The sequence below is a fragment of the Somniosus microcephalus genome, unplaced genomic scaffold (assembly GCF_052327205.1).
Source record: "Somniosus microcephalus isolate GS21.2 unplaced genomic scaffold, FLI_Smic_1.0 unresolved_chr3, whole genome shotgun sequence".
NCBI lineage: Eukaryota > Metazoa > Chordata > Chondrichthyes > Squaliformes > Somniosidae > Somniosus > Somniosus microcephalus.
The window spans coordinates 67,592,596-67,616,321 of NW_028225181.1; the positions used below are offsets into that span (position 1 = coordinate 67,592,596).

Genomic DNA, 23,726 nt, shown 5'->3' on the forward strand with positions numbered 1-23,726 from the left:
TGATCAGACAGTGTGTAACCCAGGGAGGATGGGCCCAGTGAGATCAGACAGTGTGTAACCCAGGGAGGATGGGCCCAGTGAGATCAGACAGCGTGTAACCCGGGGAGGATGGGCCCAGTGTGATCAGACAGTGTGTAACCCGGGGAGGATGGGCCCAGTGTGATCAGACAGTGTGTAACCCAGGGAGGATGGGCCCAGTGAGATCAGACAGTGTGTAACCCGGGGAGGATGGGCCCAGTGAGATCAGACAGTGTGTAACCCGGGGAGGATGGGCCCAGTGAGATCAGACAGTGTGTAACCCGGGGAGGATGGGCCCAGTGAGATCAGACCGTGTGTAACCCGGGGAGGATGGGCCCAGTGTGATCAGACAGTGTGTAACCCAGGGAGGATGGGCCCAGTGAGATCAGACAGTGTGTAACCCGGGGAGGATGGGCCCAGTGAGATCAGACAGTGTGTAACCCGGGGAGGATGGGCCCAGTGAGATCAGACAGTGTGTAACCCGGGGAGGATGGGCCCAGTGAGATCAGACCGTGTGTAACCCGGGGGGGATGGGCCCAGTGAGATCAGACCGTGTGTAACCCGGGGAGGATGGGCCCAGTGAGATCAGACAGTGTGTTACCCGGGGGGGATGGGCCCAGTGAGATCAGACAGTGTGTAACCCGGGGGGGATGGGCCCAGTGAGATCAGACCGTGTGTAACCCGGGGAGGATGGGCCCAGTGACATCAGACAGTGTGTAACCCGGGGAGGATGGGCCCAGTGAGATCAGACAGTGTGTAACCCGGGGAGGATGGGCCCAGTGAGATCAGACAGTGTGTAACCCGGGGGGGATGGGCCCAGTGAGATCAGACAGTGTGTAACCCGGGGAGGATGGGCCCAGTGAGATCAGACAGTGTGTAACCCGGGGGGGATGGGCCCAGTGAGATCAGACAGTGTGTTACCCGGGGGGGGGTGGGCCCAGTGAGATCAGACCGTGTGTAACCCGGGGAGGATGGGCCCAGTGAGATCAGACAGTGTGTTACCCGGGGGGGATGGGCCCAGTGAGATCAGACAGTGTGTAACCTGGGGAGGATGGGCCCAGTGAGATCAGACAGTGTGTAACCCGGGGAGGATGGGCCCAGTGAGATCAGACAGTGTGTAACCCGGGGAGGATGGGCCCAGTGAGATCAGACAGTGTGTAACCTGGGGAGGATGGGCCCAGTGAGATCAGACAGTGTGTAACCCGGGGAGGATGGGCCCAGTGAGATCAGACAGTGTGTAACCCGGGGAGGATGGGCCCAGTGAGATCAGACAGTGTGTAACCCGGGGAGGATGGGCCCAGTGAGATCAGACAGTGTGTAACCCGGGGAGGATGGGCCCAGTGAGATCAGACAGTGTGTAACCCGGGGAGGATGGGCCCAGTGAGATCAGACAGTGTGTAACCCGGGGAGGATGGCCCAGTGAGATCAGACAGTGTGTAACCCGGGGAGGATGGGCCCAGTGAGATCAGACCGTGTGTAACCCGGGGAGGATGGGCCCAGTGAGATCAGACAGTGTGTAACCCGGGGAGGATGGGTCCAGTGAGATCAGACAGTGTGTAACCCGGGGAGGGTGGGCCCAGTGAGATCAGACAGTGTGTAACCCGGGGAGGATGGGCCCAGTGAGATCAGACAGCGTGTAACCCGGGGAGGATGGGCCCACTGAGATCAGGCAGTGTGTAACCCGGGGAGGATGGGCCCAGTGAGATCAGACAGTGTGCATCCTGGAGAGGATGGGCCTAGTGAGATCAGACAGTGTGTAACCTGGGGAAGATGGGCCCAGTGTGATCAGACAGTGTATTACCCGGGGAGGATGGGCCTAGTGAGATCAGACAGTGTGTAACCTGGGGAAGATGGGCCCAGTGTGATCAGACAGTGTATTACCCGGAGAGGATGGGCCCAGTGAGATCAGACAGTGTGTAACCCGGGGAGGGTGGGCCCAGTGAGATCAGACAGTGTGTAACCCGGGGAGGATGGGCCCAGTGAGATCAGACAGTGTGTAACCCGGGGAGGATGGGCCCAGTGAGATCAGACAGTGTGTAACCCGGGGAGGATGGGCCCAGTGAGATCAGACGGTGTGTAACCCGGGGAGGATGGGCCCAGTGAGATCAGACAGTGTGTAACCCGGGGAGGATGGGCCCAGTGAGATCAGACTGTGTGTAACCCGGGGAGGATGGGCCCAGTGAGATCAGTCAGTGTGTAACCCGGGGAGGATGGGCCCAGTGTGATCAGACAGTGTGTAACCCGGGGAGGATGGGCCCAGTGAGATCAGACAGTGTGTAACCCAGGGAGGATGGGCCCAGTGTGATCAGACAGTGTGTAACCCGGGGAGGATGGGCCCAGTGAGATCAGACAGTGTGTAACCCGGGGAGGATGGGTCCAGTGAGATCAGACAGTGTGTAACCCGGGGAGGACGGGCCCAGTGAGATCAGACTGTGTGTAACCCGGGGAGGATGGGCCCAGTGAGATCAGACAGTGTGTAACCCGGGGAGGATGGGCCCAGTGAGATCAGACAGTGTGTAACCCGGGGAGGATGGGCCCAGTGAGATCAGACAGTGTGTAACCCGGGGAGGATGGGCCCAGTGAGATCAGACAGTGTGTAACCCGGGGAGGATGGGCCCAGTGAGATCAGTCAGTGTGTAACCCGGGGAGGATGGGCCCAGTGAGATCAGACAGTGTGTAACCCGGGGAAGATGGGCCCAGTGAGATCAGTCAGTGTGTAACCCGGGGAGGATGGGCCCAGTGAGATCAGACAGTGTGTAACCCGGGGAGGATGGGCCCAGTGAGATCAGACAGTGTGTAACCCGGGGAGGATGGGCCCAGTGAGATCAGTCAGTGTGTAACCCGGGGAGGATGGGCCCAGTGAGATCAGACAGTGTGTAACCCGGGGAGGATGGGCCCAGTGAGATCAGTCAGTGTGTAACCCGGGGAGGATGGGCCCAGTGAGATCAGTCAGTGTGTAACCCGGGGAGGATGGGCCCAGTGAGATCAGACAGTGTGTAACCCGGGGAGGATGGGCCCAGTGAGATCAGACAGTGTGTAACCCGGGGAGGATGGGCCCAGTGAGATCAGACAGTGTGTAACCCAGGGAGGGTGGGCCCAGTGAGATCAGACAGTGTGTAACACGGCAGGATGGCCCAGTGAGATCAGACAGTGTGTAACCCGGGGAGGATGGGCCCAGTGAGATCAGACAGTGTGTAACCCGGGGAGGATGGGCCCAGTGAGATCAGTCAGTGTGTAACCCGGGGAGGATGGGCCCAGTGTGATCAGACAGTGTGTAACCCGGGGAGGATGGGCCCAGTGAGATCAGACAGTGTGTAACCCGGGGAGGATGGGCCCAGTGAGATCAGTCAGTGTGTAACCCGGGGAGGATGGGCCCAGTGTGATCAGACTGTGTGTAACCCGGGGAGGATGGGTCCAGTGAGATCAGACAGTGTGTAACCCGGGGAGGATGGGCCCAGTGAGATCAGACAGTGTGCATCCCGGAGAGGATGGGCCCAGTGAGATCAGACAGTGTGCATCCCGGAGAGGATGGGTACAGTGAGATCAGACTGTGTGTAACCCGGGGAGGATGGGTCCAGTGAGATCAGACAGTGTGTAACCCGGGGAGGATGGGCCCAGTGAGATCAGACAGTGTGCATCCCGGAGAGGATGGGCCCAGTGAGATCAGACAGTGTGCATCCCGGAGAGGATGGGCCCAGTGAGATCAGACAGTGTGTAACCCGGGGAGGATGGGCCCAGTGAGATCAGTCAGTGTGTAACCCGGGGAGGATGGGCCCAGTGTGATCAGACAGTGTGTAACCCGGGGAGGATGGGCCCAGTGAGATCAGACAGTGTGTAACCCGGGGAGGATGGGTACAGTGAGATCAGACTGTGTGTAACCCGGGGAGGATGGGCCCAGTGAGATCAGACAGTGTGCATCCCGGAGAGGATGGGTACAGTGAGATCAGACAGTGGGGGAGAAATTCGGTTGTTAGAGCTACCAATTAGCGCCTAAAGAGGCCGAGAATTGGAGCACTAGCCAATTTCCGGCCGGGCACATGGAAATTAGCGCCTCGCCCCATATTGAGCATGCACTTAGCGCCGGCGCTTAATCTTCGCGCCCGCTCACGGGCGCAGGCTGATTATGACATAATTTCAGTGTGCAACGCCTTTTTAACGCCACAGACCGGAAATTGGGTGGCTCCCACCTCTGTAACGCCTAGCGCTAATCGTGACAGCTTGCTGGAACGTTCCCAAGTCCTTCTCGGCCTGGGGGGGGCATTATTTAAAGGGGACTGGTGTGGTTTAAAAGCAGGAGCCAGTTCTGGAGCACAACTTCTTCGACAGTTACAAAGAGTTGCTGAGCTGCACACAGAAAGCCTTTTGACCACTGAGCCCGCGCAGGCAGAGGAACTTCAGCCTTCTGACCATCGCCTTGCCGTTGGTGAGCTTTTACAACGGGAAAACTTCCTGAGCACACTTTTGATGGGGGCTGCATTGGAGGGGAACATCCTGCTGCTGAGTCATTTGAAAGGGCACTGAGATGCAGGGACAGGGGGGCGGGCATGGCCAGACGGAGGAGGGGCAAAAGACGTCGCCACACCAGACCTTACACTGGCAGGGTTTTCCGACAGCAGTTTTCCTACATGAACATGTCGGAGGAGCCGTGTGTCAGAAGGCTGCGATTTGAAAGGAGGTGGTGACTGAGCTGTGCCACCTGTTTTGGCAGGATCTGCAGCCTCGGATAAGGTGCAGGACATCTCTGTCGGTGGCTGTGAGGATGACTGTTGCCCTGAGATTCTACGCGAGCGGCTGTTTTCAGGCTGCATCTGGGGACATAGCCAACATCTTGCGGTTTGCAGAGCATTGCTGCAGCCGTCAACTGACTGATGCCCTGCTTTAAAGGAGGCGGCAGTACATCTCCTTCACAATGACCCCGGACAAGCAGCGGGAGCGCGCAGAGGGCTTCGCTGCAATGGCGGACTTCCCCATGGTGCAGGGTGCCATTGACTGCAAGAACATGGCTTTGCCGCCGCCTGTATTCAATCCGGAGGATGTCCGCAACCGCAAGGGTTTCCACTCCTTGATTGTGCAGCTGGTCTGTGACCAGCGACAGCTGATCCTCGCTGTGACTGCACAGTTCCCAGGCAGCAGCCACGACGCCTTCATCCTTCGCAGGACTTCTGGAACGGAACTTTTCGAGGCCCCGACTCACCCAGGAGGCTGGCTTCTTGGGGACAAGGGCTATCATCTGTGCCCATGGTTGATGAGCCGCCCCTTTAAGAGCTGGCCGGCGCCAGTGTGTGTTGGGGGAAGTGATTATTGACAGCAGCTTCACTGCGCCCCACCGCCGCAAAATTGGGTTGCGCCGCTGGGTTAGCGCCTTAAGAGTCCCGTGTAACGCCTGATTTGGCGCCACAATCACCTTGGGGCGCTACAACCCAATATCGCGGTAGGTGGCGCTAAATTGCACCTGGCACTAAACTTTGTGCATCGCCAGGACTAGCGCCCCAAACGGGGCTATAACCAATTTCTAGGCCAGTGTGTTACCCGGGGAGGATGGGCCCAGTGAGATCAGACAGTGTGTAACCCGGGGAGGATGGGCCCAGTGAGATCAGAGTGTGTAACCCGGGGAGAATGGGCCCAGTGAGATCAGACAGTGTGTTACCTGGGAAAGATGGCCCCAGCTTCGGTTTGCCTAAAGCACAGGGAAATTGTACATTTCTATCCAGAACTTTGGTGATTTGCTGGAAGCCCAGGCGGGCGTGGCGGGGATCTGAGAAAAGGGACAACATCGGACAGAAGTACTCGAACCCAAACTTTTATTTTTATTAAGCAGAAGAAATGTCTACATTACATTACTTCACACTATTCATGTTGTTATTTTCAGTCCTGCCATAATTAGATCTCCCGGTGAAAGACTGAGTGATTGAGAGAGGTCCGCAGCTGAGAGTAAACAGGGATTGTAGACTGAGGAACGACAGCAGGTGAACCAACACAGGATTGTGAGAGAACCAACCGGAGAGAACTCTTCCGATTCAAAGAGCTTCCAGAGATCGACTGGGGGAAAAGGTCAGATAGTCCCATTGACTCAGATACACACTGGTCCTGGAGATGGACTGGGGAGAAAGGTCAGAGAGACTCCCATTGACTCAGATACACACTGGTTCCTCCCTCCCTTCCATTTCCTGATTTACAGCTATTTCTGGGATGTTACTTGTATCCTCTATGGTGAAGACCGATACAAAATACCTGTACAATTCAACTGCCATCTCTGGTACTCTAATTTTTCTCCTTATTAATCTTTTAGTCACTCTTTGCTGTTTTTTATATTCTGTCCTATCTTCTGACCTGCCCGCCATCTTTGCGCAATTATATGCTTTTTAAGTTGGATACTATCGTTAATTTTTTTAGTTAACCATGGATGGTGGGTCCTCCCCTTGGAATTTATCTTTCTCGTTGGAATGTATCTATTCTGTGTATTCTGAAATATCCCCTTAAATGTCTGCCACTGCATCTCTATTGACCTAGCCCTTAACCTAATTTGCCAGTTCACTTTAACTAGCTCTGCTTTCATGCCCTCGTAATTGCCCTTATTTAATTTTAAAATACTAGTCTTGGACCCACTCTTCTCTCCCTCAAACTGAAAGTAAAGTTCAATCATATGATCGCTGCTACCTAGGGGCTCCTTCACTATGAGGTCTTTAATTAATCCTATCTCGTTGCACAATACCAGGTCTAGTATAGCCTGCTCTCTGGTTGGCTCCAGAACGTGCTGTTGTAAGAAACTATCCTGAAAACATTCTATGAACTCCTCATTTAGGCTACTTTTGCCCATCTGATTTTTCCGGTCTCTATGTAGATTAAATCCCCCATGATTATTGCCATACATTTCTGACAAGCTCCCATTATTTCTTCCTTTATACTCCATCCTACTGTGAGGGGGCCTGTACACCACTCCCACAAGTGACTTCTTGCCGTTATCATTTCTCATCTCTACCCAAATCGCTTCTACATCCTGGTTTCCTGAACTTAGGTCATCCCTCTCTATTGTGCTAATACCATCATTAATTAACAGAGCCACCCCTCCACCTTTTCCTAGCTTTCTGTCCTTCCTAAATGTCACGTACTCTTCAATATTCAGGTCCCAATCTATGTCATCCTGCAGCCATGTTTCTGTAATGGCTATCAGATCATACTTATTCCTATTTGCACTGTCAGTTCATCTGTTTTGTTTTGAATGCTATGTGCATTCAGATGCAGAGCCTTTAGTTTTGTCCTTTTTATTTTTGTAACCTCTAGCCTTAACTGTTGATTTACTCTTAGATTTGTCCTCTCTATCCCTTCCTGTCACGGTCTATTTATCATTTCCCACATTAATACCTTTCTCTATTGCCTTGTCTCTACTCTTTGATTTACCACGTCTTCCCAAATTTGATCCCTTGCCCCCACTATTTAGTTTAAAACCCTCTCTACCGCCCTAGTTATATGACTCGCCAGAACACTGGTCCCAGCACGGTTCAAGTGAAGACCGTACCAACGATACAGATCCCACTTTCCCCAGTGTGGTGCCAGTGCCCCAGGAATCGAAACCCATTTCTCCCACACCAGTCTTTGAGCCACGCATTCATCTCGCTAATTTGATTTACCCTATGCCAATTTGCTCGTGGCTCAGGTAATAATGCAGACATTATTACCCTTGAGGTTCTGCTTTTTAATTTAGCCCCTAGCTGCTCACAGTCTCTCAGCAGAACCGCTTTCCTAGTTCTAACTGTCGTTGGTACCTACATGGACCACGACCATTGGCTCCTCCCCCTCCCACTGCAAGTTCCTCTCCAGCCCAGAGCAGATATCCTGAACCCTGGCACCGGGCAGGCAACACAGCCATCTGGACTCTCGCTCTTGGCCGCAGAGAACTGTATCTATCGCCTTGACTATGCTATCCCTTATTACCACTATATTCCTATTAACTCCCCCCGCTTGAATCGCTTCCTGTACCTTGGTGCCACGGTCAGTTTGCTCACCCACCCTGCAGCCACCGCTTTCATCCATACAGGCCGCAAGAACCTCAAACCTGTTGGACAATTGCAAAGGCTGAGGCTCCCCCACCTCCTGGGTCACCATACCTGCCTCACTTTTAATTTAATTTGAATGAATTAAAGGGTAAGGCATGGCAGGAGAGCTCTGTGCTGTGGTATGCTCTTCCTGCACTATGTGGGAAATCAGGGACACTTCCTGTGTCCCTGATGACCATGTGTGCGGGAAGTGTATCCAGCTGCAGCTACTGAGAGACGGCATTGCGGCGCTGGAGCTGCGAGTGGATACATACTGGAGCATTCGCGATGCTGAGGACGTCGTGGATAGCACATTTAGGCAGTTGGTCACACCGCAGGTAAAGGCTGCACAGGCAGGAAGAGAATGGGTGACCGCCAGGCAGAGTAGTAGGTGCAGGCAGGTAGTGCAGGGGTCCCCTGTGACCATCCCCCTCTCTCTCAGATAGGCTGCTTTGGATACTGTTGGGGAGGATGGCTTATCGGGAAGGCAGCAGCAGCCAACTTCCTGGCACCGTGGGTGATTCTGCTGCACAGGACGGAAGGAAAAAGAGTGGGAGAGCTATAGTAATAGGGGATTCTATTGTAAGGGGAACAGATAGGCGTTTCTGTGGCCACAAACGTGACTCCAGGATGGTATGTTGCCTCCTGGTGCAAGGGTCAAGGATGTATCCAGAACATTTTGCAAGGGGAGGGTGAACAGCCAGTTGTCGTGGTGCATATAGGTACCAACGATATAGGTAAAAAATGGGATTAGGTCCTAAAAGATGAATATAGGGAGTTAGGAGGTAAATTTAAAAATAGGACCTCCAAGGTAGTAATCTCAGGATTGCTACCAGTGCCATGTGCTAGTCAGAGTAGCAATAGAAGGATATTTCCGATGAATACGTGGCTAGAAGAATGGTGCAAGAGGGAGGGATTCAAATTCCTGGGACATTGGGACTGGTTCTGGGGGAGGTGGGACCAGTACAAAACTGACAGTTTGCACCTGGGCAGGACCGGGACCGATGTCCTGGGGGAGTGTTTGCTAGTGCTCTGGGGGAGGGTTTAAACTAAAATGGCAGGGGGCTGGGAACCTGAACAGGGAGACAGGAAAGGGAAACAAGGAAAGAAGGAAAAGACAGGAAGGAGAAAAACAAAGGTGGCAGTCAGAGAAATCAAGGGTTTAAATCAAATATGGCCACAGTAAATAATAATTCTAAAAGGTCTAAGAGCATTAAAAAAACAAGCCTGAAGGCTTTGTGTCTTAATGCAAGGAGCATTCCTAATAAAATGGATGAATTAGCTACGCAAATAGAGGTAAACAGATATATATGATATGATTGGGATTACGGAAACATGCCTCCTGGGTGACCAAGGCTGGGAACTCAACATCCAGGGGTATTGAATATTCAGGAAAGAAAGGCGAAAAGGAGGTGGGGTAGCATTGCTGGTTAAAGAGGGATTAACACAATTGTAAGGAAGGATATTGGCTCTGATGATGTGGAATCTGTATGGGTAGAATTGAGAAATACCATGGGGCAGAAAACGTTAGTGGGAGTGGTATACAGAACCCCAAACAGTAATGCGGAGGTTGGAGATGGCATTAAACGGTAAATTAGAGATGCGTGTAATAAGGGCACAGCAGTTATCATGGGTGACTTTAATCTACATATAGATTGGGCTAACCAAATTAGTAACAATACTGTGGAGGAGGAATTCCTGGAGTATATACGGGATGGTTTCCTGGACCAACTAGAGATTAGGCCATCTTAGACTGGGTGTTATGTAATGAGAGGATTAATTGGCAATCTTGTTGTGCGAGGCCCCTTGGGTCGGAGCGATGATAATATAGAATTCTTTTAACATGGAGAGTGAAGTAGTTGACTCAGAGACTAGGGTCCTGAATTTAAATAAAGGACACTACGATGGTATGAGGCGCGAGTTGGGTAGGATTGATTGGGGAATGTCACTCAAAGGGTTGATGGTGGATAGGCAATTGCAAACATTCCAAGACCGCATGGATGAACTGCAGAATTTATTCATCCCTGTTTGGCATAAAAATGAAACAAAAAAGTTGACTCAACTGTGGCTAACAAGGGAAATTAGGGATAGCGTAAGATTCAAGGAGAGGACATATAAATTGGCCAGAAAAAGCAGTAAACCTGCGGATTGGGAGTAGTTTAGGATTCAGCAAAGGGATTAATTAAGAGGTGGAAAATAGAGTATGAGAGTAAGCTTGCAGGGAACATAAAAACTGCAAAAGCTTCTATAGATATGTGAAGAGAAAAAGTTTAATGAAGTCGAGCGTAGGACCCTTGCAGTCAGAATCAGGGGAATTTATAATGGGGAACAAATAAATCACAGACCAATTAAATACATACAACCTCCGGATAAGCCAAAGTTTCCTGTATGTCTGTAAACCTCGATCTAACAGCAGAAATCAGCAGCCGTTTTGGTTAGGTTTTTTTTCTTCTAGCATTCTTTTACCAGGCAGGCTCTGGAAAATATCTCTGTAGCTTAGCAACAGCTTCAGAGACGCTTCCAAGGTATGGGCCGAATGTTTACAAGCTGTTGCTCAGCAACAGTGCTTGTTGTCAGATACGGAGATGAAAACCTCCGTATCCTACAACATTAGCGCTGGTCTATCCGGAAGTTTGGATAGATCGGCAGCAGCTCGGTCCCGTCGGTGCCGGATATCGCGAAGTTTCCTGTACTTTGGTTCTGTCTTCACAAAGGAGGACACAAATAACCTCCCAGAGATGTCGGGGAACATAGGGTCTAATGAGAGGGAGGAACTGAAAGAAATCAGTATTTGTAGGGAAATGGTGTTAGGGAAATTGACGGGATTGAAGTCCAATAAATCCCCAGGGCCTGATAATCTACATCCTAGGGTACTTAAGGAAGTGGCCCGAGTAATAGTCTATCTTCCAAAATTCTGTAGACTCTGGAACAGTTCCCATGGATTGGAGGGTAGCTAATGTTACCCCACTATTCAAAAAAGGTGGTAGAGAGAAAACGGGGAATTATACACCGGTAAGCCTGACATCGGTAGTGGGGAAAATGCTAGAGTCCATTTTATAAAAGATGTAATAGCACTTGGAAAACAGTGACAGGATCGGACAAAGTCAACATGGATTTACAAAAGGTAAGTTGTGCTTGACTAATCTACTGGAATTTTTTGAGGATGTAACTGGTAAAATAGATAAGGGAGAACCAGTGGATGTGGTGTATTTTGACTTTCAGAAGGCTTTCGATACGGCCCCGCATAAGAGATTAGCGTGTAAAGTTAAGGCACATGGGATTGGGGGCAAGGTACTGACTTGGATAGAGAACTGGTTGGCAGACAGGAAGCAGAGTTGGAATAAACGGGTCTTTTTCCGAGTGGCAGGCAGTGACTAGTGGGGTACCCCAGGGATCGGTCCTCGGACCCCAGCTATTCACAATATATATAAATGATCTAGACGAGGGGACTAGATGTAATATCTCCAAGTTTGTAGACGACACAAAGCTGGGTGGGCGTGTGTGCTGTGCGGAGGATGCCGAGAAAGCCCAGTATGATTTGGACAGGTTGGGTGATTAGGCAGAAGCATGGCAGATGCAGTGTAATGTGGATAAATGTGAGGTTATCCACTTTGGTGGCAAAAACAGGAAGGCAGATTATTAACTGAACAGCAATAGATTGGGAGAAGGGGAAGTGCAACGAGACCTGGGTGTCCTTGTGCACCAGTCGCTGAAGGTAAGCATGCAGGTGCAGCCGGCGGTTAAGAAGGCAAATGGTATGTTGGCCTTCGTAGTGAGAGGGTTTGCGTACAGGAACAAGGATGTCTTGCTGCAGTTGTACAGGGCCTTGGTGAGACCACATCTTGAGCATTGTGTGCAGTTTTGGTTGCCTTATCTGAGGAAGGATGTTCTTGCTGTGGAGGGAGTGCAGCGAAGATTCACCAGACTGATACCTGGGATGGCAGGAATGACGTATGAGGAGAGATTGGGTCGATTGGGCTTGTACTCGCTGGAGTTTAGAAGAATGAGAGGGGATCTCATTGAAACATATAAAATTCTAAATATCCCTCAATCAATGTAACAAAAGGATAATAGCAAAATACTGCGGATGCTGGAAATCTGAAATAACAACAGGAAATGCTGGAAACACTCAGCAGGCCAGGCAACATCCGTAGAGAGAGAAACAGAGTTAACAAAAAGATAGATTATTTGGTCATTATCACTTTGCTGTTTGTGGGAGCTTGCTGTGTGCTATTTGACTGCTGCATTTCCTACATTACAACAGTGACTACACTTCAAAAGTACTTCATTGGCTGTAAAGCACTTTGGGACGTCCGTTGGTGGTGAAAGGCGCTATAGAAATGCAAGTGTTTCTTTCTTCACTGGTCTCACCAGCGACCTCTTCTGGCTGATGGTTGATTGACAGACGATAGTCCGCGCATGCGCACAGGGAGCAGCGGTTTGGACCGAGTCTGGCACAGCGACCCCTCCCGGTCACCAAGGGCAACAACCTCGCATGCCCAGAGGAGACCAGCCCCCTCCCCCATTCAGAGCTGCGCCTGCGCACTCGGATCCTGCCAGACGGAGTCGACGCGGGGCATTCCGGGGAAAGGCCTTGGTGTCAGTTCCAGAGTCGCGATCGGTGACACAAAGTGAGTTTTCTCCGCTCCGATTGGGTGGAGAATCACGTGGGGTGGGGGGGACAGGGGGATCAGGAGAGAATAAAAAGAAATAGAAAAACCCGAGAGTCCGCGAGGCCCCGGACTGAGCGGCATCAGTTGGACGGAGCATGTGATCTCCTCGGGGACACGTGACCCGGGCCCGCGGCCTGATTGACGGGAGCTTCCGACCAATAGGGAGTGAGCGGGGCGGGGCTGGAGGAGCGAGCCGGCGATGGGTCCTCCAACCAATCGGGGAGCCCGAGGGGCAGGACTAGCGCCGGCTGATTGTCTGATCCGCAGGACAGCGAGTTTCTCTAGTCCCTTGTTTGGGGCCAGGGGAGGCTGTGGGCCTTTATTCCCCTCATTGGACACAAGGCTCTTTGTGGTAAACCACTGTTATTGTTTACACTGTTGTTATCACTACACAAGGTTACCTCTTGCCTCGCACGCTGTTATACCTAGGCATACCTCAGCTGACTCCGCCCATGGCTCCGCCTGCTTGCCCAGGTATAAAGGTGATTGCTTGGCTAGTATTCTTCCTTGCTGGAACCGATCACCCACGAGGGTGGGCTCTGTTATTTAGCCAATAAAAACCTATAGTTACTATCTTAACTCGTCGCTTTTCATGGAATGAATTGATAGGTATATCAATTTTATTGGCTAAATTTTGAAATGACTGACCAGCCCCAGCAGCCGACTTGGCTGCGAGCCCTCCGACCGCCGTACCTGGATCTAAATCCACAGGCAGCGAATTCAGCCCTCGACTTCGATCACTGGCTGAGCTGCTTTGAATCCTACCTGGTAGCCTCCGGCGTGCCATCGGAAGCCGACAAACTAAGAGTTCTGACCGCCCAGGTGAGCCCTAAAGTATTTGCACTCATCCGGGACCTTACTACATACGAGGAGGCCCTTGACCTGCTGAAAGAGCAGTACCGGAGCCCAGTAAATTCAATGTATGCCAGACATCTCCTAAGATCCCGCTCGCAACAGCCAGGAGAGTCTGTAGATGAATTTTTACGGGCGCTACAAACACTCGGCAGGGACTGTGACTTTAAAGCTGTATCGGCTGCACAACATGCTGAAGGAAATATCCGCGATGCCTTCGTGAAAGGCCTTCGGTCCGACTACTCACGACAAAGACTGCTTGAATCAAAGGACCTCGACTTGAAAGCAGCTACAGCCCTCGCTCGCTCCCTGGAAGTGGCCCATCGGGACCTCGAGGCGTACTCCGGGTACAGTGCTGTGCGACCGTGGGACTCTGGCCCGACTCCGGCCGCAATACCCCTTGCACCGCCGCCCCTGGGACCTACTACGGCGTCGGTGTCCCGGAATCGATCGGGACCGCCACCCCCGGGACCTGCTGCGGCAGCGGAGCCCCGCGATCGGGCCGCCAGCTGCTATTTCTGTGGCCAGGCGAGACATCAAAGGGCGCACTGCCCTGCAAGGAACGCGACCTGCTCCGGCTGCAGAAAAAAAGGCCACTTCGCGAACGCCTGCAGAGGGAAAGCCACAGACGCCAGCAGTGCCTCATGTGAGTTGTGGGGGCGGCCATCTTTGATCAAGGCCACAGACGCCAGCAGTACCTCGTGAGTTGTGGGGGCGGCCATCTTCTCCGCCATTTTGTTCGCCGCACTCGGCCGCCATGTTGTCTCCAGACCCGACCACCGCCTCACCTGCCGACGACAGCAGCTCACTCAGCCATACACTGGCCTCCGTCACGCTTGACCAAGCTCTCCCGCATCATCTGTCCAGGTCCATGATGGACATCGAGGTAAACAGCCACGCCACGACCTGCCTGTTCGACCGGGAGCACGGAGAGCTTTATTCACCCAGAAACGGTGCGCTGCTACTCCCTCACTGTCCGGCCAATGCGCCATCGGATCTCGATGGCGTCGAAGTCCCATTCAACAGACGTCAGCGGATACTGTGTGGTGACCCTGTCGGTTAGGGGCACGGAGTATAAAAACTTTAAACTTCTCGTCCTGCCCCAGCTCTGCGCTGCCGTCCTACTAGGGCTGGATTTCCAATGCCTCCTCCAAAGCGTCACTTTGGCATACTGTGGACCCCTCCCCCCCACTCTCAGTCTACAACCAGCAGTTTTTAAACCGCCCGCCGCATACCACCTGCGGCCTCTCCACTCTCAAAGTCCCGCCCCCCTCCTTGTTCACTAACCTCACCCACGACTGTAAACCCGTCGCTACCAAGAGCAGGCGGTACAGCGCCGGGGACAGAGCTTTTATTAGCTGAGGTGCAGCGTCTCCTGAAGGAGGGCATCATCGAGGGGAGCACCAGTCCCTGGCGTGCCCAGGTCGTAGTCGTTAAGACCAGCAATAAAAACCGCCTGGTCATCGACTACAGCCAAACCATAAACCGGTACACCCAGCTGGACGCATACCCCCTTCCCCGCATATCTGACATGGTCAACCAGATTGCACAGTACCGGGTATTCTCCACCATCGACCTTAAGTCGGCCTATCACCAACTCCCTATCCGCCCTGAGGACCGCCAGTATACCGCCTTCGAGGCGAATGGCCGCCTCTACCACTTCCTTAGGGTTCCCTTCGGCGTCACCAACGGGGTTTCGGTCTTCCAAAGGGAGATGGACCGGATGGTTGACCAGAACGCGCTGCAGGCCACGTTTCCTTATCTAGATAACGTCACCATCTGCAGCCATGACCAGCAGGACCATGATGTTAATCTGGAGAAATTCCTCCGTACGGCCCAATGGCTGAATCTCACTTACAATAAGGAGAAATGTATGTTTAACACCTCGCGCCTTGCCATCCTCGGCTGCGTAGTAGAGAACGGAGTCATCGGCCCCGACCCCGAAAGAATGCGCCCCCTCATGGAGCTTCCCCTTCCCCACTGTCAAAAGGCACTGAAGAGAACCCTGGGGCTCTTCGCTTACTATGCCCAATGGGTGCCCAATTATGCGGACAAAGCCAGACCCCTCATGAAGTCCACCTCCTTCCCCCTGACAGCAGAAGCATGCGCAGCCTTCTCATAAAAGGAGACATTGCGAAGGCCACAATGCACGCAGTGGATGAGTCCATCCCTTTCCAAGTGGAGAGCGATGCATCCGACTTCGCCCTAGCTGCAACCCTTAACCAGGCGGGGAGACCTGTGGCCTTCTCAAGGACCCTCCAGGGCCCTGAGATCCGACACTCTTCTGTCCAGAAGGAGGCCCAGGCGATTGTGGAAGCGGTACGACGCTGGAGGCATTACCTGGCAGGCAAACGATTTACCCTCCTCACCGACCAGCGTTCGGTTGCTTTTATGTTTAATAACAAGCTGAGGGGCAAAATCAAGAACGACAAGATCTTGAGGTGGAGAATTGAGCTCTCCACCTACGAGTACGATATCTTGTACCGGCCTGGTAAACTCAACGAGCCCCCAGATGCTCTATCATGAGGTACATGCGCCAACGCGCAAGTTGATAGACTGCGGACCCTCCACAACGACCTCTGCCACCCCGGGGTCACTAGACTTTACCACTTCATTAAGGCCCGCAACCTGCCCTACTCCATCGAGGAGGTCAGGACCTTGACCAGGAACTGCCAAGTCTGTGCCGAACGCAAACCGCATTTCTATAGGCCGGACAGAGCAAGCCTGATCAAGGCCACCCGCCCCTTCGAGCACTTGAGCATTGATTTTAAGGGGCCCCTCCCGTCCTCTGACCGTAATGTGTACTTCCTCAACATCATTGATGAGTACTCCCGTTTCCCCTTCGCCATCCCCTGCCCAGACATGACCAGTACCACGGTCATCAAATGCCTGAACGACCTCTTCGCCTTGTTCGGGTTCCCGAACTATATACATAGCGACCGGGGCTCATCCTTCATGAGTGAGGAACTTCGCCAGTTCCTGCTCGCGAGAGGTATTGCTGCGAGCAGGACCACCAGCTACAACCCCCGGGGGAACGGCCAGGTGGAAAGAGAGAACGCGACAGTTTGGAAGGCCGTCCTCTTAGCCCTAAAGTCTAAGGGCCTCCCAACCTCTCGCTGGCAGGAAGTCCTCCCGGCAGCGCTCCATTCCATCCGGGTACTGCCATTAATGCCACCCCCCCATGAGCAAATGTTCGTTTTCCCCAGGAAGTCGACTACGGGAACCTCGCTACCAACATGGCTGACTTCTCCGGGGCCCGTCCTGCTGTGGAAGCACGTGAGGACCCATAAAACAGACCCCCTGGTCGAGAGGGTGAACCTCCTGCACGCCAACCCCCAGTATGCCTATGTGGAATACCCAGACGGGCGGGAGGACACAGTCTCCTTGCGAGACCTCGCACCCTCGGGCACCCCTGAGACACCACCGTTATCCCCCACCACTCCCCCAAATCCAGCTCCTGTAGGCGGCATGCCGGAACCCCAGGGGCCTTCGTCGACCACGCAGACACCAGCATTAACATCGGATACTGCACCGCCGCCGCTGCTGCGCTGGTCAGAAAGGCTTACGAGGCCTCCTGATAGACTGACATACACGAACTAGCAGTACACTTCACCCCGCCGGACTCAATTTTAAACAAGGGGTGAATGTGGTAAGCCACTGTTATTGTTTACACTGTTGTTATCACTACACAAGGTTACCTCTTGCCTCGCACGCTGTTATACCTAGGCATACCTCAGCTGACTCCGCCCATGGCTCCGCCTGCTTGCCCAGGTATAAAGGTGATTGCTTGGCTAGTATTCTTCCTTGCTGGAACCGATCACCCACGAGGGTGGGCTCTGTTATTTAGCCAATAAAAACCGATAGTTACTATCTTAACTCGTCGCTTTTCATGGAATGAATTGATAGGTATATCACTCTTTGGCTCACAACACACTGGCTCAGGTTTTAATAGAGACTTTTTAAATTCATCAATAAAAGCAGATCAACCCTGTGCTTCTGTGGAACAAACTTTCTAATATTTTATAGAATCATAGAATGGTTACAGCACAGAAGGAGGCCATTCAGCCCATCGAGCCCTTGCCGGCTCTCTGCAAGACCACTTCAGCTAGTCCCACTCCCCGCCCTTTCCCCGTAACCCTGCACATTTCTTACTTCAGGCACTTATCCAATTCCCTTTTGAAAGCCTTGATTGAATCTGCCTCCACCACCCTCTCAGGCAGTGCATTCCAGATCCTAACCACTCGCTGCGTAAAAACGTTTTTCCTCATGTCGCCTTTGGTTCTTCTGCCAATCGCCTTAAATCTGTGTCCTCTGGTTCTCGACCCTTCCGCCAATGGGAACAGCTTCTCTCTATCTACTCTGTCCTGAACCCTCATCATTTTGAACACCTCTATCAAATCTCATCTCAACCTTCTCTACTCTAAGGAGAACAACCCCAGCTTCTCCAGTCTATCCACGTAACTGAAGTCCCTCATCCCTGGAACCATTCTTGTAAATCTTTTCTGCACCCTCTCTGAGGCCTTCACATCCTTCATAAAGTGCGGTGCCCAGAATTGGACACAATACTCCAGTTGAGGCCGAACCAGTGTTTTATAAAGGTTCATCATAACCTCCTTCCTTTTGGACTCTATGCCTCTATTTATTAAGCCCAGGATCCCGCACGCTTTTTTAACTGCTTTCTCAACCTGCCCTGCCACCTTCAACGATTTGTGCACACATACCCCCAGGTCTCTCTGCTCATGCACACATTTTAGTCTTATACCCTTTAGTTTATATTGCCTCTCCTCATTCTTCCTACCAAAATATATCAGTTCGCACTTTTCTTTGTTAAATTTCATCTCCCATGTGTCCGTCCATTCCACCAGCATGTCTATGTCCTCGTGAAGTCTATCACTATCCTCCTCACTGTTCACTATACTTCCAAGTTTTGTCATCTGCATATTTTGAAACTGTGCCCTGTACACCCAAATCCAAGTCATTAATTAATATATATATCTCAAGAAAAGCAGTGATCCTAGTACCGACCCCTGGGGAACACCACTGTATACCTTCCTCCAGTCTGAAAAACAACCGTTCACCACTACTCTCTGTTTCATGTCACTTTGCCAATTTCATATCCATGCTGCCACTGTCCCTATTATTCCATGGGCATCAACTTTGCTGGTAAGCCTAGTATGTGGCTCTTTGTTGAACACCTTTTGGAAATCCATGTACACCACGATAACCGCATTGCCCTCATCAACCCTCTCTGTTACCTCATCAAAAAACTCAATCAGAATCAGAGCAGCCGGGCCCAGCGGACGTGCGGCCAGGGCCCTGGCACCAGGAAACCCAGGGTGCAGCGCCTCCCCCATCCGAACCGCCGCTTCCCGGTTTCTTCAGCCGGTTCCACTGAGTCCAACTCGGGGGGGAAAAAGACAGGAGCCAGGCTCCCAGAATGGCCCGCGGCCCTGGGGAGCATGCGCACTCTCAGCGGGTAAATCAGCGCGTTGGATAGAGTGGTTTCTGGGGCGCGGGGAATTGTGGGTGCTGCGGCCGCCATTAGTCAGCAGCTGTGGGGAAGAGTTTTATTGCAGGCTGACGGAAGGTAGGTCCCTGGCCACCTGTGTAGGTCTTTTTGTTGCTTGATTCTTGAGATGGAGGAGAAGCTGCTGGGTTTAACCCCCAGTACTTCTGAGCCCAGGAGGACCCAACAATTTCCAATGTGAGACTGTCAAGGGAGGTGGATTCTGGGGGAGATTAGGTTGTTACACAGACACTGCCCCTACAATGTAAAAGAGTATTGTTTTAGGAACAAGTATTTCTGTAGAGGCTTCTAATCCAGTTTACATCTGCAGATTTGTTTTAGTTCATTCATCCTTGGGATGTGGGCGTTGCTCGCAAGACCAGAATATGTTGCCAATCCCCATTTTCCCGTTGAGAAGGTGATGGTGGGCCGCCTTCTTGAACCGCTGCAGTCCGTGTGGTGAAGGTACTCCCACAATGCTGTTGTGTAAGGAGTTCCAGGATTTTCACCCAGTGATGATGTAGCAACGGTGATATATGTCCAAGTCAGGATGGTGTGTGAGCAGGAGAACTTGGAGGTGATGGTGCTCCCATGCACCTTCTGCCTTTGTCCTTCTAGGTGTTGGAGGTTCTGTCAAAGTTCTGGTCGAGTTGCAGATGTATAAAGTCCATCTCCTTCGCCCCCCTCTCTCTCTCTCTCTCTCTCTCTCTCTCTTTAGTGGGTTCTCTCTCATGCTCCCTGTTTTAATTTCATTTTACAGGGTATTAGAAGGGGAGGATTTGCAGACGGGAAACTTAAACCAAACATCACGTCAAGATCTGACAGTCGCTCGATTCATCAGGAACTGAATATCATCGGCCTTTGAATATGGAAGCAAAAAGCACCGTTCACACCGGGGAGAGGCCGTTCACCTGCTCTGTGTGTGGGAAGGGATTCACTCGCTCATTCACCCTGCTGACACATCAGCGAGTTCACACTGATGAGAGACCTTTTAACTGCTTGGACTGTGGGAAGTGCTTTAAAAGTTCCGAGGCACTGATACGCCATCAACGTGTTCACACTGACGAGACACCGTTCAGGTGCTCGCACTGCGGGACTGAGTTTAGGCAGTCATCTGACCTAACTGTACACCAGCGCACTCACACTGGGGAGAGGCCGTTCACCTGCTCCGTGTGTGGGAAGGGATTCACTCGCTCATTCACCCTGCTGACACACCAGCGAGTTCACACTGGGGAGAGACCTTTTAAATGCTCGGACTGTGGGAAGTGCTTTAAAAGTTCCGGGGAACTGATATGCCATCAACGTGTTCACACTGGGGAGAGGCCGTTCACCTGCTCAGTGTGTGGGAAGGGATTCACTCTGTCATCCACCCTGCTGAGACACCAGCGCACTCACACTGGGGAGAGGCCATTCACCTGCTCCGTGTGTGGGAAGGGATTTGCTCAGTCATCCACCCTGCTGACACACCAGCGAGTTCACACTGGGGAGAGGCCGTTCACCTGCTCTTTGTGTGGGAAGGGATTCAATCGTTCATCCAACCTACTGACACACCAGCGAGTTCACAAGTGATTGCAGGGGTTGGATTCTGTTGTTGCTGCTGTTAATCACATCCAGGACTGAACCATGTTCATTCTGACAGGTGGGGATTGTTTCTGCTGATAAACTCCAGCCCAGTTCCCAGAGTTATTAATATTCTGGATATATGTCAAATAAATCAACTTTGTTTTAAACACATTGTTGTAGACACCACAGCGTCTGACGTCACGCCGCCCAGGTGTGCAGCCAGCGCGAAGCCTCCAGCGTGGAGTGCAACTGAGACACGCCCCTTTAGGTCTAATTTCCATAGGACATGCCCCCAATCTTTCCAAGCAGCTGGAGAGGACTGGTACTTAGAGCAGCAGTTCAGGTAGGTTATCTGTATTTTTATCATTGTTTTGGTAACTTTTAAAAACGTTTAAATGATTTTGATGATTCTTAGATAGTTTTTAAGAGAATTGAAGCTATTTAAGCAGTTTTTAAAGCCTTGAAAACATTCTTTTCATTCTTTTCAGTTAATTAGCAAAGTGAAATGGCTGGAATGAGCACAATTCACGTCATTACAAGAACTCAGAACTTCACTGAGGATGACCTCAGCAATCTCCTCAACGAGGTGGAGGCGAGGTGCCTGCGCATCATGGGGAATGAGCAGTCGAGGGCACCGCAAAAAGGTCAGATGGCCGCGTGGTCGGAAGTTGCACAAGCTGTCAGCGCGACCTCCACCATTCCACGTACAGCAGAACAATGTCGCAAGAAATTCAGTGACTTGCTGCGATCTGTCAGGGTTTGTACAGTTTTAACTAAAGTGTACTGTTACATTGCAAAGAGTTTCATTTAACTGGATTTCAAAAGGCTTCTGCATTTAATTTTCTAAAGTTACTTCTTGGTAAAGTCACCTGAGCTAGCAATAAAACTTTATGGCTTTGGGGCCAGCTCAGGGTTACCTATTGTCTCTTATCTTGATTCCAGTGCTTTGAGCTGTAAAACTTCAATCAGAAATTTTAAGGAACACCCAACCCAGTCTTCAAAGCCTTTGCTGACCATGTCAGAAATGCAGCTGTTTGATTCTCTTTTTTCTTCTGTAATATCAGAGTAAGAGTTCTCACAATACCAGTGAACGCACACGCACAGGAGGTGGTGTTGCCATGCTGAGGGTTTTGACCGAACATGAGGAACGGGTCGAACAGATGTGCGGATTTGCTAGCAATCGCCCTGCGGAAGGATCTCAAACAAACATTGATGACCCTCAAAGTGAGTTGGCCTGCCCAGCTATATGTTGAAGGAGGATAGGTGTGTGCTGAATATCTGTGATGTGGCACATCGTGCTTTACCTTTGCAAATGTTTTCTGCTTCATTCCCACAGCTGGACAGAGTACCTCTCACACGTGGGATGAGCAGTGCGTGGAGTCAGCGGCCGCAGCGGGCATTGGGGAAGGTGTTTCTGCTGTGGTGGCAGCAGTTACTGAGCTGGTTGAGGAACAGGAGGAACCTGTCCTTTGTCAGCAAGTGCAGCAGGAGTGTATAGACCCTGTGTCGCTGCCCACTATCTCACCATCTCCTGGCCCCTGTGGCTCTGTGCAAGTCACTGATGACTGTAGCTCTACAGACAGACACCATATTGACACTTCAGTGCAGGTGGGAGGAGCAGAAAGACATTCATTACAACAGCACCTACAAGATGAGGAGCAAGATATTGCAGGTTTCAGGCAATTGCTGAGCTCTCTCACTGAGAAGGATGTAGACTCCAGAGACTCTTATCAGGCAGGGAATCGATAATCTTTGCATGACACTAAATCAGATATCATCGCAGTTCGTGGTATTTATTGAGAATTCTCTTAATCAGGTGGCATCGCAGTTGGTGGCGCTTAATGAGACTAAAATTGCACTAGTTCATTCTCGTGAACCTATTCCTACTGCCATTACGCTGACTCCAGCAGAAGGGCCGTTCCCAGGTCCCAGTGCAGAGCCACTTTGGTCCCTGGAGCCAGCGGCTGCGCCAGTCATGATGCAGGGAAATGTAGAATTGCCTCAGCAACAACCTTTTTGTGAGAGCGTTGCTGAAGAGCAGGAAAAGTCTGACCGGGCCCTTGCATGTTGCTCTGGAGGGCTCCAGTCACGGGCATTGAAAAGGCGCAGGAAACGTTAGGGTGTCACCTTCAGCCCACTCCGCCTCCTTCAACCCTCAGTCACAGAGACCAGTGGCCAAATCGTTAAATTGTTATATTTATCATTTTATTGAAATGTTTAATGTTTTCTTACATATTTAAATGTTTATTTCTGCATGAAGGAATATGTAACCTTTTCGTTTAAGCAGTACACACAGTAGTCAATCTTAAAACAATTTAAACATTTCCTTTATTTCAAAAAGTTTTACAACAGTTACACAAGTAGAGAATAGCTAGTTCCCACCTTGAATGTTTGTATTGCAGTAAGAAAGTAAAAATTACTGTGAAATGTTTACACATTCTTTGCCAACAGTTAGCATTATGCACATGTTTGAAAACATTACATGAGGTAGTACCCATCTTAAATTTTGCAATTTCACTATGAATCAAACACAAATGACTTAAACCTGTTTACAAAGTGATTTCAAAACTGTTAACTTTAATATTTTTAAATTGCATAAAAGAGGTCCTTAACATCCTGAATGTCTTACTTGCACAAAGAAAGAAAGACAAGTAAAAATGAACTGTTTCCAATATTTATTCCTCATTGTTCATGGTTAGAAATTTTTTAAAAGTACAGAACCTTTACTTAAAATTTACAAGTTATTCACTTTATACATCGAAATTGAAGATGAAAAGTGTTTGATGATGCAATAAAAGGCCACTGTTTCACTTTGTGTGTCTGCTTCTGTCTTTGCCTTGCAGGGGGAGGGGTAGGTACAGGGCGTAACTACCGTGTGAAGGTGTTGGCTACCAACAGTTCGCGAGCAGCCTTAGATTCAGCGGCACTTGGCTCCTCCCCATGAGGCCTGGCAACATGCACATTGCCGAACTTCATCCTCCATTTCAACATTGTTAAGGGTCAGTCCTTCGTGCAGGGCAAGGTTGTGCAAAGCACAACAGGCCAGCACAATCCTTGCCACTTTCTGGTGAGAGTACTGCA

At 51.2% G+C, this 23,726-nt stretch overlaps 2 protein-coding genes across 4 annotated transcripts in view; both read left to right on the plus strand.

Moving 5' to 3' along the window:
- The window catches only part of LOC147091836 (uncharacterized), a 1,030,142-nt gene that overhangs the window by 431,548 nt on the left and 574,868 nt on the right, over nucleotides 1–23,726 (plus strand). The gene's annotated exons all lie outside the window — the stretch shown is intronic.
- Nucleotides 3,906–23,459, plus strand: LOC147091849 (uncharacterized). 3 transcript variants are annotated; one of them, XM_085976888.1, is made up of 4 exons: nucleotides 3,906–6,069; nucleotides 19,843–20,988; nucleotides 21,134–21,869; nucleotides 21,982–23,459. In XM_085976888.1, exon 2 carries the CDS (start codon nucleotides 19,950–19,952, stop codon nucleotides 20,649–20,651), a length of 702 nt encoding a protein of 233 aa, XP_085833014.1. In that variant the 5' UTR covers nucleotides 3,906–6,069; nucleotides 19,843–19,949; the 3' UTR covers nucleotides 20,652–20,988; nucleotides 21,134–21,869; nucleotides 21,982–23,459. The 3 variants fall into 3 exon arrangements, with proteins under 3 accessions (XP_085833014.1, XP_085833015.1, XP_085833013.1); XM_085976889.1 differs by lacking the exon at nucleotides 3,906–6,069 and having other exon boundaries at nucleotides 18,222–20,721; nucleotides 20,826–20,988; XM_085976887.1 differs by lacking the exon at nucleotides 3,906–6,069 and having other exon boundaries at nucleotides 20,653–20,988; nucleotides 21,134–21,402; nucleotides 21,710–21,869.

What these genes read in the sequence shown, in the direction of transcription:
- LOC147091849 (XM_085976887.1), top strand. Translation starts at nt 21,151, where the DNA reads ATGGCTGGAATGAGCACAATTCACGTCATTACAAGAACTCAGAACTTC. An exon ending in ACTTGCTGCGATCTGTCAGG is followed by an intron (nt 21,403 to 21,709) that starts GTTTGTACAGTT and finishes CTGTAATATCAG; the next exon opens with AGTAAGAGTTCTCACAATAC. An exon ending in AAACATTGATGACCCTCAAA is followed by an intron (nt 21,870 to 21,981) that starts GTGAGTTGGCCT and finishes TCATTCCCACAG; the next exon opens with CTGGACAGAGTACCTCTCAC.